General features: G+C 43.1%; 5 protein-coding genes across 5 annotated transcripts; 2 read left to right on the forward strand and 3 right to left on the reverse strand.

Moving 5' to 3' along the window:
* Positions 1-1,699: 1,699 nt before the first annotated feature.
* Positions 1,700-3,383, forward strand: EAF02_007738 (uncharacterized protein; the record flags this gene model as incomplete). The annotated part of the gene is made up of 3 exons (XM_038903786.1): positions 1,700-1,852; positions 1,912-2,733; positions 2,802-3,383. 3 exons carry the CDS (start codon positions 1,700-1,702, stop codon positions 3,381-3,383), a joined length of 1,557 nt encoding a protein of 518 aa, XP_038756600.1.
* A 658-nt stretch (positions 3,384-4,041) lies between these two features.
* EAF02_007739 (uncharacterized protein) lies at positions 4,042-5,820 on the forward strand (the record flags this gene model as incomplete). The annotated part of the gene is made up of 1 exon (XM_038903787.1): positions 4,042-5,820. One exon carries the CDS (start codon positions 4,042-4,044, stop codon positions 5,818-5,820), a length of 1,779 nt encoding a protein of 592 aa, XP_038756601.1.
* A 390-nt stretch (positions 5,821-6,210) lies between these two features.
* Positions 6,211-7,402, reverse strand: EAF02_007740 (uncharacterized protein). Its single transcript, XM_038903788.1, has 3 exons — positions 6,913-7,402; positions 6,522-6,892; positions 6,211-6,425 (listed from the first exon to the last, which is right to left on the reverse strand). Exons 1-3 carry the CDS (start codon positions 7,273-7,275, stop codon positions 6,263-6,265), a joined length of 897 nt encoding a protein of 298 aa, XP_038756602.1. The 5' UTR covers positions 7,276-7,402; the 3' UTR covers positions 6,211-6,262.
* Positions 7,403-8,984: 1,582 nt separating this feature from the next.
* EAF02_007741 (uncharacterized protein) lies at positions 8,985-10,141 on the reverse strand (the record flags this gene model as incomplete). Its single annotated transcript, XM_038903789.1, has 5 exons — positions 8,985-9,137; positions 9,208-9,564; positions 9,622-9,696; positions 9,753-9,851; positions 9,905-10,141. The coding sequence occupies 5 exons, from the start codon at positions 10,139-10,141 to the stop codon at positions 8,985-8,987; spliced, it is 921 nt and encodes a 306-aa protein (XP_038756603.1).
* Positions 10,142-10,620: 479 nt separating this feature from the next.
* Positions 10,621-13,122, reverse strand: EAF02_007742 (uncharacterized protein; the record flags this gene model as incomplete). Its single annotated transcript, XM_038903790.1, has 6 exons — positions 10,621-12,012; positions 12,075-12,105; positions 12,135-12,463; positions 12,515-12,818; positions 12,872-13,041; positions 13,102-13,122. 6 exons carry the CDS (start codon positions 13,120-13,122, stop codon positions 10,621-10,623), a joined length of 2,247 nt encoding a protein of 748 aa, XP_038756604.1.
* Between the last annotated feature and the right edge of the window lie 2,226 nt (positions 13,123-15,348).

Consider the following 15,348-nt stretch of genomic DNA (forward strand, 5'->3'; position numbering starts at 1 on the left):
TATTGGAATGATTGGATTGCAATCTGACGTGTTTGGCAGTGCAACAGGTTGCTCACGATCGTACATTGACAATATCATGGTAAGCCCTCGAGGCTGCTCTTCCTTTATTATATATATAATGGAAATATGAATAATAGATTGATAGTGATGACTATAAGATTTATGTTGAATAAAGTTGACTGTTTGTCTGAAACATTTATATAATAATCAAATTGATAGATTTATCAAAATATATATCAATTATATTTCGAAAGTTGAATTCTTTATAACTTTCAAAATTATATATCAAGAATCAATTATAATTCAGAATATAAAATCAGAATTTCGAGAAACAGGATTAATACCTTTTGATTCTGAAGTTATATTTTCGAAATTAAATATTCGAATTTGTATATCGATTTTTCTCTTTTTTGATTTAAATTAATAGATCTCTCAAACCTTTTATAATCTAATAAAAGCTCTTTTTTAATTAATATTAATTAAATTTCAAATAATTTGTTATTAAACAAGCTTTTCTATATTTATATTTGAAATTATATTAGCTCTAATTAAAGATATAGAAAAATTAGTTTATAAAAATATATTTTTGAATACTAAGATTTATATACTTCGAAAAGCAAATAAAGTATTAAGTAAATATTGATATATAAAAAAAACTCAAATATATTAAGAAGTATTTATCAAACAAAAAGCGTTTGATATATTATTTTAGTAAAAGATTGATATTCAGATTCAATACAATAAGTATTAAAAGAAAGGAATTCTAATAAAAAAGTATCTTTTAGTCGATATTATAATAAATATAAAAAAACAGAATATAATATAAGAACTTATCAGAATAATACAATAGATCCTAGATTATTAGAATCTTTATAGTTTCAATTGATTGATTTAATTATTATTGAATAATATAGCTTTAGAATAACAATTCGAGATAAAAATGGCCGATCCACTGATATGGCCGACCTACTGTTAAACCACGTTATATAAATTTATTAATGTAATATAAACTCTTGTAAGCGAAACTTAGTGCTAATTACATGACTCTTTTTATATTCTTTATTAAGAGTTGTTTTTGGAAACTAATAATAATTATTTTCGGAAGATGTAAAGATTTTAAGTTAGAAATAAGCTCGAACTTGTTAGGCATTAAATTATTGTAGCGCATTTTCAAATAAATGTAAAGAAATACCTACTCTTTAAATTAAACTGCTTCTCTAAAGTGTGGAAGCTCGTCCAACTATAGGTTGAATTTGATATAGCGGACATTCTGAAATATAAGAGTTTATACCGTTTTAGACATATAGTCTATTAAACTGGCTATCCTGAAATAAGGTTGAATAAATTATCAACCCCTAGGAATATTTTTGTTCCCACAACCCGCGCGCGTTAGGTCAGCCTTCGGTCATTCAAATTCGAATGTCAAAAAATAGACTCTATATTCGCGATTTGTCCCCCGCGGAGCCCGGATTCTCGGCCTTTTCATCTTAGTTAACTGGCTAGAAAGATGATATTGACGCGCGCGCACCTTTATTCAAAAAATGGCCTAGAATCTTCTTCAGCGCGCGCTCCCCCTTTCTAGCGGGGCTCGCGGTGGTAAATTGGCTCATCTTCTTTCACTGTTCTTATAACTCAATAATCTCAATCAGCTTATTTTGTTAACATTCATTCAGATTTGCTATTTGAATACAAATCAAAAATGGCAACAGTCGACGACGAGACAAGTACGAAGCCGGACAGCCTTTCGAATCGCGAGCCGCCTGGAACACTAACGCCGTCTATGGGTACTTCTCATTCTCAAAAGATACCAGAGGCTGATTCTGAGAAAGCGATAGTTGAAAATGAGCAAATGGTATGTCCGCAACATTAGAGATACAGATACAAGCAGCTGATTTATATGCCACCATCAAGATTGTGACCTGGGATGGTGCAGACGACCCCACGAATCCCAAGAATTGGTCTTTCAAGCGTAAATGGGGCATCACTGTTGTAGTCTCGCTTATTGCATTCATGACGGGAATATCGTCTGCTATCATCGCGCCCGCTAGCAATGTCATCGCTGAAAAATTTGACATCCACACTTCTTTTCGAAAACAGCTCAACTTCTCCATCATTCAACTTGCCTACGTTATCGGGCCCCTGGTATTGGCTCCGCTTTCTGAAGTATACGGACGTTCGTTTATTCTTCAAGCCTCCAATGTTTTCTTCTTAATCTTCAATTTCGTGAACAGCTTCGCAGATACTGAAGGCGAGTTCCTGGCCTTCCGGTTTCTGAGTGGTCTTGGCGCTTGTGCTCCTTTGACAATTGGTGGTGGTGTCCTGTCTGATCTATGGCGCCCAGAGGAAATCGGTATGGCCATTGGACTATACACTCTAGCTCCTCTGCTTGCTCCTGCCCTCGGACCCCTACTCGGAGCTTGGATTGTCGAGAGGTCTACATGGAAATGGTGCTTCTTTTCCATCACCATTTTCGGAGTAATTGTGCAAACCCTCGTTTTCTTTACGTTGAAAGAAACGTACGGCCCACGAATCTTGCAAAGAAAAGCCGAGAATTTGCGCAAAGAAACCGGAAATAACCAGCTGCGGACGGCATTTGAGCTTAAAGATTTGCGTCTTATCTCTATCATGCGAACTTCGCTCGTTCGTGTCGTTATATTGCTTACCACTCAGCCCGTCGTCATTTTTCTCTCAGTATATTTTGCGATGGTCTATGGTATCATCTACCTTATGCTGGTGAGTACTCATCCAATGTTTGTCTTCGATATTAGGTCAGAAACTGATTTACAATTTTCTTCTTCTAGTCTAGCTTCCCGTCGTTGTGGACAACTTACTATCACGAGTCCGTCGGCATCGGTGGTCTCAACTATATTGCTATCATGATCGGCTTGACCATCGGTGCACAAGGAGGTGGTCGTATCGTAGAATATGTATACAAGACCCTGAAAGCTCGATCATCTGACAATACTGGAAGACCCGAATTTCGCGTGCCTCTTCTATTCTTCTCCACTTTCTTAGTGGCAGCGGGACTTTTCATGTATGGGTGGTCCGCTGAAACGAGGACTTTCTGGCTTTCGGCAGACATTGGTGCTGCTATTTTCTCTGTAGGAGCAGCTATGACGTTCTCTTCAATCCAAACATATATTATCGATTCCTATCCTACATTCGCTGCATCTGCTATAGGTGCGACCGCGGTGCTGAGAAGTTTGACTGGATTTGGGTTCCCGCTTTTTGCTCCTGCTATGTACAACAAACTTGGTTATGGCTGGGGTAATAGCGTGCTCGGATTCGCGGTTCTAGCCGTTGGCTATGCTGGAGCTCTGATCCTCTGGGTTTTCGGGCACAGGCTGAGGGAGGCAAGTCCATATGCGAGAGGAGGTGGGTGAAGGATCCAAAATGATCAATTAGCACCCAGTTGTACGGAAAAGAAGGAAAGATGACATGTGTATATCATTTGAAAGGCGAGATAGGAATCGGTTTGCTACTTCTAGTTGAATCTTCGTACGCCACTTGGGCCGAAAGCATTGGGAGATGATGTCCCAAATAATAGCTTTAAACCTCACACCAAGGTTATTGACATGATTATGATGTAAAACCCTCGGTTCTATTTCAAAATCAAAGTAGATCGTAGTGCCATCAGCGCAAATGCAAGTGAACCAAATGATAAATTTCCTTCAGTCGTGCCAACAGGGGATATATCGAGTGTAAGAACTGGTAATTGTGCATCAGTATATGACATGATGTCAGCTGCCTACCAATGCGGCGCAGTGTGTGTAATGAGTTGCTATACCCCGATTTCATCGAATCGAGCAACATTTGTAACCTTCGAACTAGGATGCCATCAATTTATGAATTGCGATTTTTAGATGCCTGAGGCATCACGGTTAGCGGCGCTAGGTGAAATGGATTACCTAACATAAGCTGACCTTTGGACTACCTAATACTTCACAATAGCATCAATTATCAATTCTTTTTACAACCATATGCCAAAGTTCTCCCTTCTCAACTTCATGTACGTCATTACTATTCTCTGTTACGATCAAAATGAACAGAAGTTCTAACGGCTGTTGGATTTGTCGACTACGGCGCAAAAAGTGCGATGAGCATCGTCCTGTTTGCAATGAGTGCATGACGCTCCACATCTCTACCTGCAATTACGGCGCCAAGCCAGCATGGATGGATGGCGGTATAAAGCAAGAAGTCATGACCAAGAAGATCAAAAATGAGGTCAAGCAGCATGCTCCTTATCGCCGCCGTGGCAAACGGGAGTTGCCTGCCTCTAATCTCAACGTTTCTATTCCAGGACTTGCAGATCAGAAGTTAGCTAGTTTCAAAATCCCTCTTCCAGAATCTGAAGTTCAAAGTGAAACCAGTTCGTATACACATGATGCTAGTGCGACTTCTCCAGATATATCGACTGTCGCTTCTCCTGTTAACACCCAAAAGATCTGTAAGCAAGTACTGCAGATAAGACCATTCGCACAGTCGGACTCAGTGCTACTCGTGTTTTACCTCGAACGCATCCTTCCGTTTCTATTTCCTTTCTATCGGCCTGCGCCACTCCATGGTGGGCGAGCATGGATTTTAGATTTGGCTATCAGCAGCCCCGTCGTCCGTCAAGCTATCCTTTGCCAGAGCTCATATTTCTTTGCATTGGCACACGGAACTTCTACCATCAAAGACGATCGTATGTGGGAAGCCTTACTCGAGCAAACAAGAGATGCTTTTAACATGTTACGCAATTCTATTACAATCATCGAGAGCTACAACGAAAATGAGCACATACTTGGTAGCGTTCGCGCTATGGCTGCTGTCCTGCAGCTACAACGTTTCGAAATTGCTATCACTTCATTTGACAATTGTCAAGCGCATCTCAATGCTGCCTTAACAATTTTTAGAAAAGTCGTTGATGTTGTTGGAGCTGACAATCTAGCTAGCTCTTCCAACACATTTCATAGTATTCTCAGTCTTCTGGGTCCCCCTACATGGATCCTGCCAGCCCAACAAGCTGAGATATCTAGCTCTGAGCAAGCTGCTTTTCGCTTTTCAACAGCTCTGTTGATTTTCGATGACATCATCGCGAGCACCGCTTTCCAGGAGCGTCCGAAGTTGTACGACTATCACCAAAGCCTCCTTTGTAAAAGTGATGGGGTCGATGCTGTCCCTCCTATCAACCTTGAAACTACTGTGGGGTGTCAGAATTGGGTGCTCAAACAAATCGGCGAGATTGCTGTTTTGGATGCATGGAAGAAACACTGCAAGGCAGCTGGCAATCTGGATGTTATTGAGCTGGTACAGCGCGCAGCAGCAATCAAGAAAGCGCTAGAGGCTCATGTTTCACGTTTCGAATCCGATCTGGTGTCTGTACCTCAGGAGAGCAATTTACTGGACGATATGTTTGCAGCCGAAGACTACACTGGACAAGCTCGTACGATCGCTCGGCAAACCTCATTAGTAACTCGAATTTGGGCGCATAGTACCTTTCTTTATCTGTCTGTTGTCGTATCTGGGTGGCAACCTGCCAACCCTGATGTACGGTATCATGTAGCTCAAGTTCTTGAGCTGTTGACGCATCATGTATCACCTCCAGCATTATTGCGCACAATGGCCTGGCCATTTTGCGTCGTAGGATGCTTGACGGAATCTGCGCAAAAAGCTCGGATACGCGACATGGTAGATTATCTACGACCGGCCAGCCGCTACAGCACTGTGCGCCGCGGCTTCGATATTATAGACAAGGTGTGGAACGATAGGGCCATGGGTAATACTGGCGAATTCGCTACATATTTTCGAAGTGACACCACTCTTGTGCTACTCGTTTGAAGGTGTAAGAATCGCATTGATTTTTGATTCTCGGTTTCAAGCTTTTCAAGGTGTATTCAAACAATAGCATGGATATTAAGAAGTGCTCTTATCAATTCCAAGGCTCTTTTCCGCAAACCTCACGAATCTCTATGATGTAATTGATCTTGGCCCTCTCTGTTTCCAATACTTGCTTAGGCAATTCAGCGGCCTTTATATTCATCCATTCGAAACTTTATTACTTTTGTTACTTAGATTCAAATGCCAATGGATTCGGATCTATCTAGCCGATAGTATTCATCTTATTACAGAATTTTGTTAACAGATAACATCTTCAATGAGATCGACACCAGATGGAAAAAAAAGAGCTAGGTCTGCTTTGAGCACTTGTATTGAAAATATAAAACATTTTTATTTTTTATTTGGCCATTTTACATGCGCTAGCTAAGAAGCCAATCGATATCTAAAATTTGGTATAACCTTGGTCCTTCACAAATGTAGCATGCCATGGAACTTTCTCGGCGCCACTCGCTGCCAATTGCGAATAGAAATCGGCATGCGCGGGACCGTTGACCGCCTGCCCTGCGATCTTTCCGTCGGCTTGGCGCTGGTCTGCGTAAATGAATCTGGGAAAGGACGTGTCAGAGGACGATATACTGCAAACCTCTGTTTCTCTCTGTGTGGAACATAATCTGGAAAAGAAAGGATGGACAAGCACTTACCGGTAACCCTTGGCTGTATATGCTCCGTCAGCAACACCAAGCCAGTAGGCAGTAGCTGCCTTTCCCATACCACCGTTCAACAACAATGGCACTGGCAATACAGCGACATTACAGATGTTACCTGTGTAGATGAATACCTTCTTGCTCTCTGCGGGTAGAGTTTCCCAGCCTTTGATAGCTTCTTGTGCGGCAATGAACGGAGTGACAACATTGACGTTCAAATCGTTAGTAACGCGAGCCTGCGGAACAACAAAGTTAGCATTTTTCTGAATAAGAAAGGTTTCTGAGGGGGATTGGGCGTAAAACACTGGCTTTCGAAGCACATTGAGATATTGGGGGACTTTATGAGCTGAAACCAAAGTGGTTGGGAACTGGTTTGATGGCGACTTACACTTGGGATGGACAAGGCTGATTCTGCATCAGGTGGAGGAGTGATGGAACCGGCGTTGTATATGACTACGCTAGGAGCCGCTGAGAATTCGCTCTTGACTTTGTCGAAGATAGAAGCCAAGATGCTGGGGTCGGTGTTGGCAAAATCGGCCGAGAGAGAAAGATATCCCTTCTCATTGACTGAGTTTGTACCTTTTCTCGAGACAATGGCGACTTTGTATCCTTCTGCCGCGAACTTCTCAGAGACAGCTTCACCGATTCGTGGACCTGATCCGAGAATGAGAACGTTTTTGGTAGCCATTTTTATTGAAGATGTCGAGAAGCTTCGTGTGTTGAAACACAATTTTGCACAGAATAATCTCATGAAATCAAGTTGTATGTATAGGTCAGGAGAAGTGCTGTATGATTTTATCACAGAGGCCAAACCCCACAATCCTTATATCAGCGATCAGTTTACAAGCCGCGCGGGGGTGAGACCCAAAATCCGAGCGCCGCATTCGCAATATTCTTATCTTACATTCCTATTTTGAGCCCTTGCTCTTGGTTGGCTACGATGGCGGAGTGGACCCTGCAGCATAAACCCAGTGTGCATCATGCACGCATGTCGTGATTAAGAATTAACGGCGCGCGGCTTAAGTAAGCCGCGCGGGTGTGGGTCCCGGGCTTGAAAGTCAACATCAACAATTTAATAAGTCCTTGCTTTTTTGGCGATATCACATCATCCTTGATTTTCCCACTTCTCACCTGGATGCCCCAATAAGAATTATATCCGCGGGTCAAGGGTAGAGCGCGCGAGACCACCTTGTCGACAAAAAATGCTTGATCTTCTAAGCAGGATCAACATCACGACATCCTGTTTCGGGATACGGTCTCCATCTGCTTTCGGATCAATAGTTGAAGGATCTCGATATTTCTACCTCAAATCTTCTTACATGCAAGGTCAATCACAAACAGTCCCCTTGCTTTACGGGCATCGTATTATTGCCATAGTATCATCTCGCGGCCAAGGATGATTGTCTAGCGCACATGCAATCAGACGAGTCAACAATGCCTTTCTCACAACTATAGATTACGAGAGACTTTTTATGTTCTTGCAGCCGAACTAACTGGTTGTTATTGCCGAGTGGGATGAATACTGCAAATGCATTCAACTGGTGGAGCTAGGAATGAATGCAGCTCTACATCGACCTGGAAGAATCATAGGTAGAAACTTGCATTGCCGTCAACTCTCCGTAGAGGTTTTTGATGTTCGTTTCATTGATTCTGCTTACAATATCATTGGAAGACGATGGCGAGATTGTGACATTGGTGCCATTCTTGGCCTCGGCTTTCGAATTCCGTCTCATACCCTGGAATTGCTCTCGATCAAGCGGCCCGCAAGCGCGAGAGAAGGGTATCTACTGACTCACTCGCGGGCTCCAATGTACTTGACTGTCAAAGGCCTTACTGTTACCGTAGCACGACTACTCTAATTCAACTGCGTTATTATTCTGTGAGATTTGTACCTACTTATCGATGGCGTTATGTCATCTTGGTTTGAGCGGGCTCCGGTAATATGCTAATAGTGAAAAGTCACATGTAGTACATGATACAACGTACATGATTTTTTGTATTGGAAAATTAGACTGAGCGCAAGCTCTTTAAGTAAATAGGCTAGCCTAAGTTTTGGAGATAGCTACCGTTGGGCCATTTAATTGGAATCAAGATTGTTCGGACCCTTGAAAATCACTCCATTGATTCACCAACAGGTTGGTCAGTAGTCCAGACCAGCAGGTTGGATATAAGTTCTCAATGTTTGAATTAGTACAACATCGGAAGCGAATCGGGTGTTCTAAACCACTTGGATAATTTATTGATTGGAAGCTTCTGGTTGTCGCACTGCAGTCCGGATCATTGTAACCCTAGTCATCACCAAAACTACCATGAATTTCATTTACATAACACGAATTTTTCGCTACGTTGGGAGCCTTAACAAAAAAGCAGTCATCAATGTATTTTCTGCCTCAATTCTGCCTCGACGAAATCTCGAGAATTGAGTCTGTGCTCCCTTCGGGAGTCTGTAACATCACGAAGTCAATACTGTCTATTATTTATGTTTTTAAATCCGATTACGGAATGTAATTGCGACGAAAGACTTACGAGAATGCGTGTCAACTCAAGATTGGAATCTGCCTCGTTGATGATCTCCCTCCACTCAGATTCGCTTCGCTCCTGTGCATTCAGCATCTGAACCATATTAAGGTCCCTGATTCTAGTAAAAAATCAGCAAAGAATGGTTGGCTTCGAAGTGTAGAACATAGCGCAGGTATCGTTCAGCAATACTCGACATTGATCTGTTCGATGGCGAAACGACAATTTCGACCAGCAGAATCTTGCTTCCGGGCTTCATAGCCGGTACAATTTGACGAATGATTTTGACACTATTCTCATGCGACCAATCGTGACAGATATGTCGCAAAACATAGACTTCGGCGCCCGTTACCGGCTGGGGATCAAAGAAGTTATGCTGTAGAAACTTTACTCGGTTGGTCAATTCGGATGACAACTGTGCAGCTCCTTGCTCCACATTCTTTTTGTAGTCTTCTACCACAAAATTAAGCTCCGGGTATTTTTTTGCGAGTTCCACACTCAAGAACCCGGATGAGCCACCAACCTACACGAATCTGAGTTAGCTTTCCAGGACAGTAACAGGAACACAAGTCAAACTTACATCGACAACAGTAGCCTCTCCAAGCTCTGCCCACGGATATCCCGTTATAACGTGCTTTTGACTCTGGCTAGGATCCTTGTTAACACCCTCCATCGCACAACTGTTTTAACTTTTCTCTCGGACAGACCAACCTTTGTCGATATTTCTGCATAAGTAGCTCCGCCATCTAGTGGAATTGCAGGGAGAATGTTGAAGTGATAGATGACCTGTTGAGCTGCATTATTAAGGGCCTAGACACATATCTTAGCATGTCAAGCTTCACATCTTTCTCGATGGTACTTACAGCACCCCAAATCCGAGCCAGAACCTCTCGTGGACCAAGAAACAAGTCGTGAAGCGCACTCGTGTCATCTATAACCGCCATCCGTGCTGCTTCAATCTCAGGTTCCCCATCAGTGTCAGGAAATCCATCCTCCGCATCTTGATCGAAAGATACTTTGACATTCTTGCCAGCCAACCATTTCTCAACAATAGCTGAGTTTCTAGCGATTCTTTCACTGAGCTCTTTGATAGAAGACATGCTGAATATTCACGTGGGGTTTCTTGTGGAATCGGCGATTGCAGCATGAGCTATCTATAATGCTATATGTATCCTACTATCCCTGAACACATGGGAGAGTCAACACGAGTCTGACATTCTAGTTTGGATCGGGGCTCGGTCGTCCACTTTTCGGCTAATTCCCCGCTTCGGCCGGCCGGGCTGCACAGCTATTTTCAAAGCCATTATTATTGGATGTTTCAAAGATTTTATGCGCGAGTTTCATTTTGCAAGAAACTCACATCAAGTAGAGCGCATCTGTCAAAACATGGAGATTCATGTGCCGAATTCCGAGTCTTTCAAGATGCAATGCTAGATTTCAAAGTTCTTGCCGCAGGATACCAGTGATGGAAAGTAGAGGGCAGGGCTGGTAACGGTTCTAGGTAGCGAAAACACTCGAGTGATTGAAGCCTCGCTTTGTGTTCGGCATAGACATATTTGGATCAATTTATATTATATTACTAAACTACATTGGTCGAAGAAAACTTCTTGCCTTGAGGATTAAAAGTCATCTGAATCGACTCATTTTTCTCTGTTGAGATACTTGGCTCTTCATGAGTTTGCAGACGCTTCCTAGGGAGTTCAGGTGCCAGTTCAGGCCATGTCATAACTTGTTCCGGGCTACCGTTAGCACCACTTTGTCTTAGCTGGTTGAGTAGATCTGATATACCAGCATCTGAGGCATCTGCTGAATTTGCCGAGCCAAAAGGTGTATATGGTCCTAACGAAGATGGGAGAGATGAGCCGATGTCCCAGGAGAAAGGCGTGCTCGCAGCAGGTTGTGGTGAGAAAGAGAAAATTGATCCATCTCCTATTGAGCCTGGTGGGGAGATCTTTAAGAAGTCTTCAGTTTGGGTATTGAGAGACATTATCGTATCAGATATCGATGCTGTTGAAGCCATGGAAATTGGTTGATGCTGTTCGGGATACTTTATCAGATTGATTATTATAAGCAGCTGCTCGAATGTCCACGCGACCTTGCGATGATAGCTGTTAGATTGCATCCGCTCTGTGCTGTGTATATAGCAGGCAGACACTCTGCGCAATAAATCGAGATCGGAATTAGACCCGTGGTCATTATCTGAGGAATTTAGGAGGTCTTTGAGTAGTATGAAGAATGCTGGCAGTGAAAAGGCGTCAAGTATACTGGCAAAAGAGACTATGTTCGCTTCAGTGGTGGATAGCTTCTCGTCCCGATTGGGAGTGGCGGTCTTCTGACAAGCTAGAGCGTTGAAATTATCGACATCTTGAGGATCTTGAACTCCATTTGCTATCAGCAATAAGAGGCAACTGGTTCTTGCATCGGAACGTAATTGTTCGGCATGCTTTTGCCCAGATCCATGCTGTAAAGCAAGTATACGAGTAGCCAGAAACTCCAAAGTCAACATGGACCGGCGGGGGTTACAAGAAGATGCCTGGAAATTCAAAATACCAAACGTTTGTGTAAATTGGGCCAGTTGGCGTTCAATGGATCGCAACAGTTTGGAAGCTTGTGATTTTCTAGACTTGCTTGTCCGAAATGAGGCAGTGTGCGTCAAGCGATAAACATCATCTTGAATCATTGCTAGTTGCAGTGTGTCTGAATAGGATACATGGCGCTCTATTGCAGCGCTTAATTGGGGAGCAATATTGCAATCGTGGGTCGGCAGCCAGGAAACAGAACCTCGAGTAGTGCACAAGCTTTTGTCCCGGACGTAAAGCGACTGTATGACTCGTTCCAATGCATCAAATGTATTGGTTTCATCGGGAAAGATTTGTGTTTGGTGAAGTCTCATGGTTCTTGCAAGCCCACAAGCGTTGGTGAAAATAAGCTCAGCCCACCCCGGCGGGTCAAATTGTTGTGCTGCGACACTCTATGCAATTGGTTAGCTCGCTAGTGTGATAACCAACAACACGAAATTAAACCTGTACATACTAGAAGTATCAAAGTCTGTACGTTGATAAGTCTTGGTGTGGTCAGTAATCGAGAATTGACAGCGCAGCTCGACTCGGAAGGAATGAACGTGCAAAGTCGCCAAATAGACCGTTACCTGATTGGGCAGAAATTTCCATACCCCAAACAAGCACTGTAATGGCCTGGAAGCAGATGGCCCATACATCATCACGAGGCTCAGGATTATGCGAGTATATACGTTCGACTTGGGCAAGGAGATTGCTCTTCACAAAAATATCGGTTGCACAGTCAACATGCTGAAAGAAATGACCAATAGTGGTGGTAAATTGTTGTTTTGATAGGAGGTTGATAACGGGCTGGCTCCCAAAGGGTGGGAATGGTTCGACTACACCGGCACTTTCACACAAATTCTATAGCATATCTTGCAAAGCAGTATTGCACTCAGCATCGTTTGCAGAAACGGCGCAAGATCGGATTTGCTTGCAGAGAACAAACAACGACAATGGGCCGTGATAATAATCGATTCTATCCGCCTGATTATAAAAGACGTGAAAGTCGACATGGTCGTCGCTGTATGGGGAAGGGCTCGCCGGACAATCTTCATCGTCTTCCCCATCAAAGCTTCCACCCCTGGACGCTTGTCGGGTCGATAAGTTATAGCAAGAGTTATCCTGATCTGTATTCTGCGCGATTTTGTTAGATAGGCGGCCGAGATGTGATTCTATATTGATCAGGCACTCTTTGACTCCATTCACGCTGTGAAATCTGGGTGCTAATTAGACATATTTCATCTAATTGAGAGCAGTGAAGTAACTCACAGTGACTTCAGGTGATTCACTCTCTTGGTAGGATTTTGATAAATGCATGTCACGCTATCGTCTTGCTCGCAATTATTGCATTGTGGGAGCTCACGGCTACAATGAATCTTGCGCTCACGGCAGCGAGTGCATGCTTGTTCCGAAACAGAGTCTTCAGAGTGGCTTTGTTTCTATTCGCTCAGTTAGCGGTAATGTGGTATAGCGAGAGATACAAATATCTTCATATGTACCCTTTTCTGATGGCTAGACATTTTGTGTTGTTCGAAGACTATCCTGATCTGATTCAATTGGCTTTGGTAGAGTCTCTTCAAATAGATATAAAGATATGATAGAGTGGCTCTAGCTTTCTTGTAGGCAAAAGGGAAAGATCCAGCGCTATTCCCATGTAAGCTTAAATTACAAATGCCATTGGTCAAGGGTTTTGACTTCCCTTCGTGTCAGCACTGCCAGCGACAGCTAGTTCTCCCTAAGCAGATTACTAAGATGTTCTCTCGCTTCGTAGCACAACCAAATATCGACCTATCACAAGAATTCATGTGGGAATAACGCTCTCCCACCTGCAATATTTTGGAAGTCGAATTAACCTTGAAACCCGCACAATGCAATTAACTCAGATAGCGATAGTTTAACGGGGCTCTAAACGACACCACCCGTAACACAAGCCGACACTATAACTTCCTGCAAACATCATTGCGTCTTACGTGAAAAGTGATCACCAATATAAGCACACGTCAGCTGCAAATCAAACCACTCTCGAACCACTACTAGTCGTATGGTTGTAAATCAACTCGAGTTTTCAATCTATAACGCGCGATATGACATCTTCATGTTCCAATCGTTCTTCGACGACATGCCAAATTGAGTTTCTCCGCGTCTCTTTTTCTTGGCTGCGTGATTTTCCGTAATCAAGCCTTTTCAAGGGTCGCTGCAGTGATACGGCCAAGAGGATTGGAATCCATGAATTGCAGCTTGAGCTAGTAGAGTTGCCTTAGGCAATCACTGGCGCTTCTTCAACTGTCGTATCCCACTTTCCGAAAAGTATATGTACGACTATGATTAGCCGATTGTGTGACAGACAGACATAATAATTTCACAGGGGCAGTAGGAAAGAGTTTCTAGAGTTTTTCATATCAGCATGGTTCGTTTTCCCGTCGGTGAGATTGAGTTTAAGTATCGGTATCAAAAGTGCCATTAGCGACGCTGTCATCACGTACCAACTAAGCCAGACCTTAGCAACCTGGAAATCCTTAGAAATTTCATTTCTATTCTAATTCTATATTTCTATCTAATCAACCCCCATCAAACCAACTACAACAGTAAAATTCATTCAACAGACACAACAACCCTTCTTCCAAAAATGCCAACGCCTGTGATTGTGAGAATAGTACTGCAAAAATGATGCAGGTGGCGTTCAAAGGTCTATTCACGAATTAACATTATCGCTAAGGAGAAAGATTCCCTTAGTATCAACCGAGAAAACCCACTCAACTGGCTTGGCCCGCCATTGGCTACCAATCGGATGGAGCGTTTGCGTCAGATCAACAGACAAGAGATTGAACAAAATTAAGCTTCTGTGCTTCCCGCAGTACGCCTGGGCATTATTTGGATTAATGGATAAGCGGGAGGGATAAACGTGAATGTCTCAAAGTGACTGTCATCTTTGTTGCACCCTGGATATTTGACTGCTCTGCAACTTGGGCTATTCTCTTGTGAATTAGTGGGAGCTCCATTTTGTCGCATCGTTACCTATTTTGTTTTCACTTGAAATACTTTCATTACCTTTCCCCATGTCCTGCCCAAGTAGTAAAATAAAGTTTATCGCTTTCGCTCCCCCATCATTCTTAATGTTACTCCAACTCTCGGGCTACCCCCACTGCCCCGTTGTTTCTTTGAAGTGGGGATAGTAAGTGGAAGTTGCGGAACTTGACTTGGCAATGGCGACTGTTCAAACGAGGGGATGATGAGAGGAGGTAGGTGACGGTCAACAATCTGCAGCACCGCATACGGTGGGATACAGATGTATTCAAATCGAATCGGCCCAGCATGCTGGCCGTGGATCCAACCCAGCCTCTTGTTTGGGTAGGATTGAGAGGAGGGAGGCGGTGTGGGGCCAACGACATCTGCATAAGCTGCATATGCATGCACAGATGGTTTCTACACGTGATCGACCTCCACTTCTTGGACAGTGACCCCAGCAGAGGGTCATAACACTAGCTTCTGCTCCTTTGTGTCTCTGCACTAGCTAGAAGACCAAATAGGAAGTTATATAAAGAAAGGTACTAATGGTGTACTGATATGGAAAAGGTCTTTATTTTCCAGCTGTGCTAAAGTTGAAAATACGACTTAAGAAGGCTAAGAACTAGATGGGATACTAGCTCGGTCCGCAAGCCATTGTGCCCTGTGAAACCTAGGTCATGATGCACCTTGCGTCCTTGAGAAAAGACTGGCTTGCGGACAGCTTATAACCCATGGACTGC

This window comes from Botrytis sinoallii (genome assembly GCF_014898435.1).
Source record: "Botrytis sinoallii strain Bc 23 chromosome Unknown BSIN_013, whole genome shotgun sequence".
NCBI classification, from domain to species: domain Eukaryota; kingdom Fungi; phylum Ascomycota; class Leotiomycetes; order Helotiales; family Sclerotiniaceae; genus Botrytis; species Botrytis sinoallii.

What these genes read in the sequence shown, in the direction of transcription:
- EAF02_007740 (XM_038903788.1), bottom strand. Translation starts at nt 7,275, where the DNA reads ATGAGATTATTCTGTGCAAAATTGTGTTTCAACACACGAAGCTTCTCG. An exon ending in TATACAGCCAAGGGTTACCG is followed by an intron (nt 6,426 to 6,521) that starts GTAAGTGCTTGT and finishes GTCCTTTCCCAG; the next exon opens with ATTCATTTACGCAGACCAGC.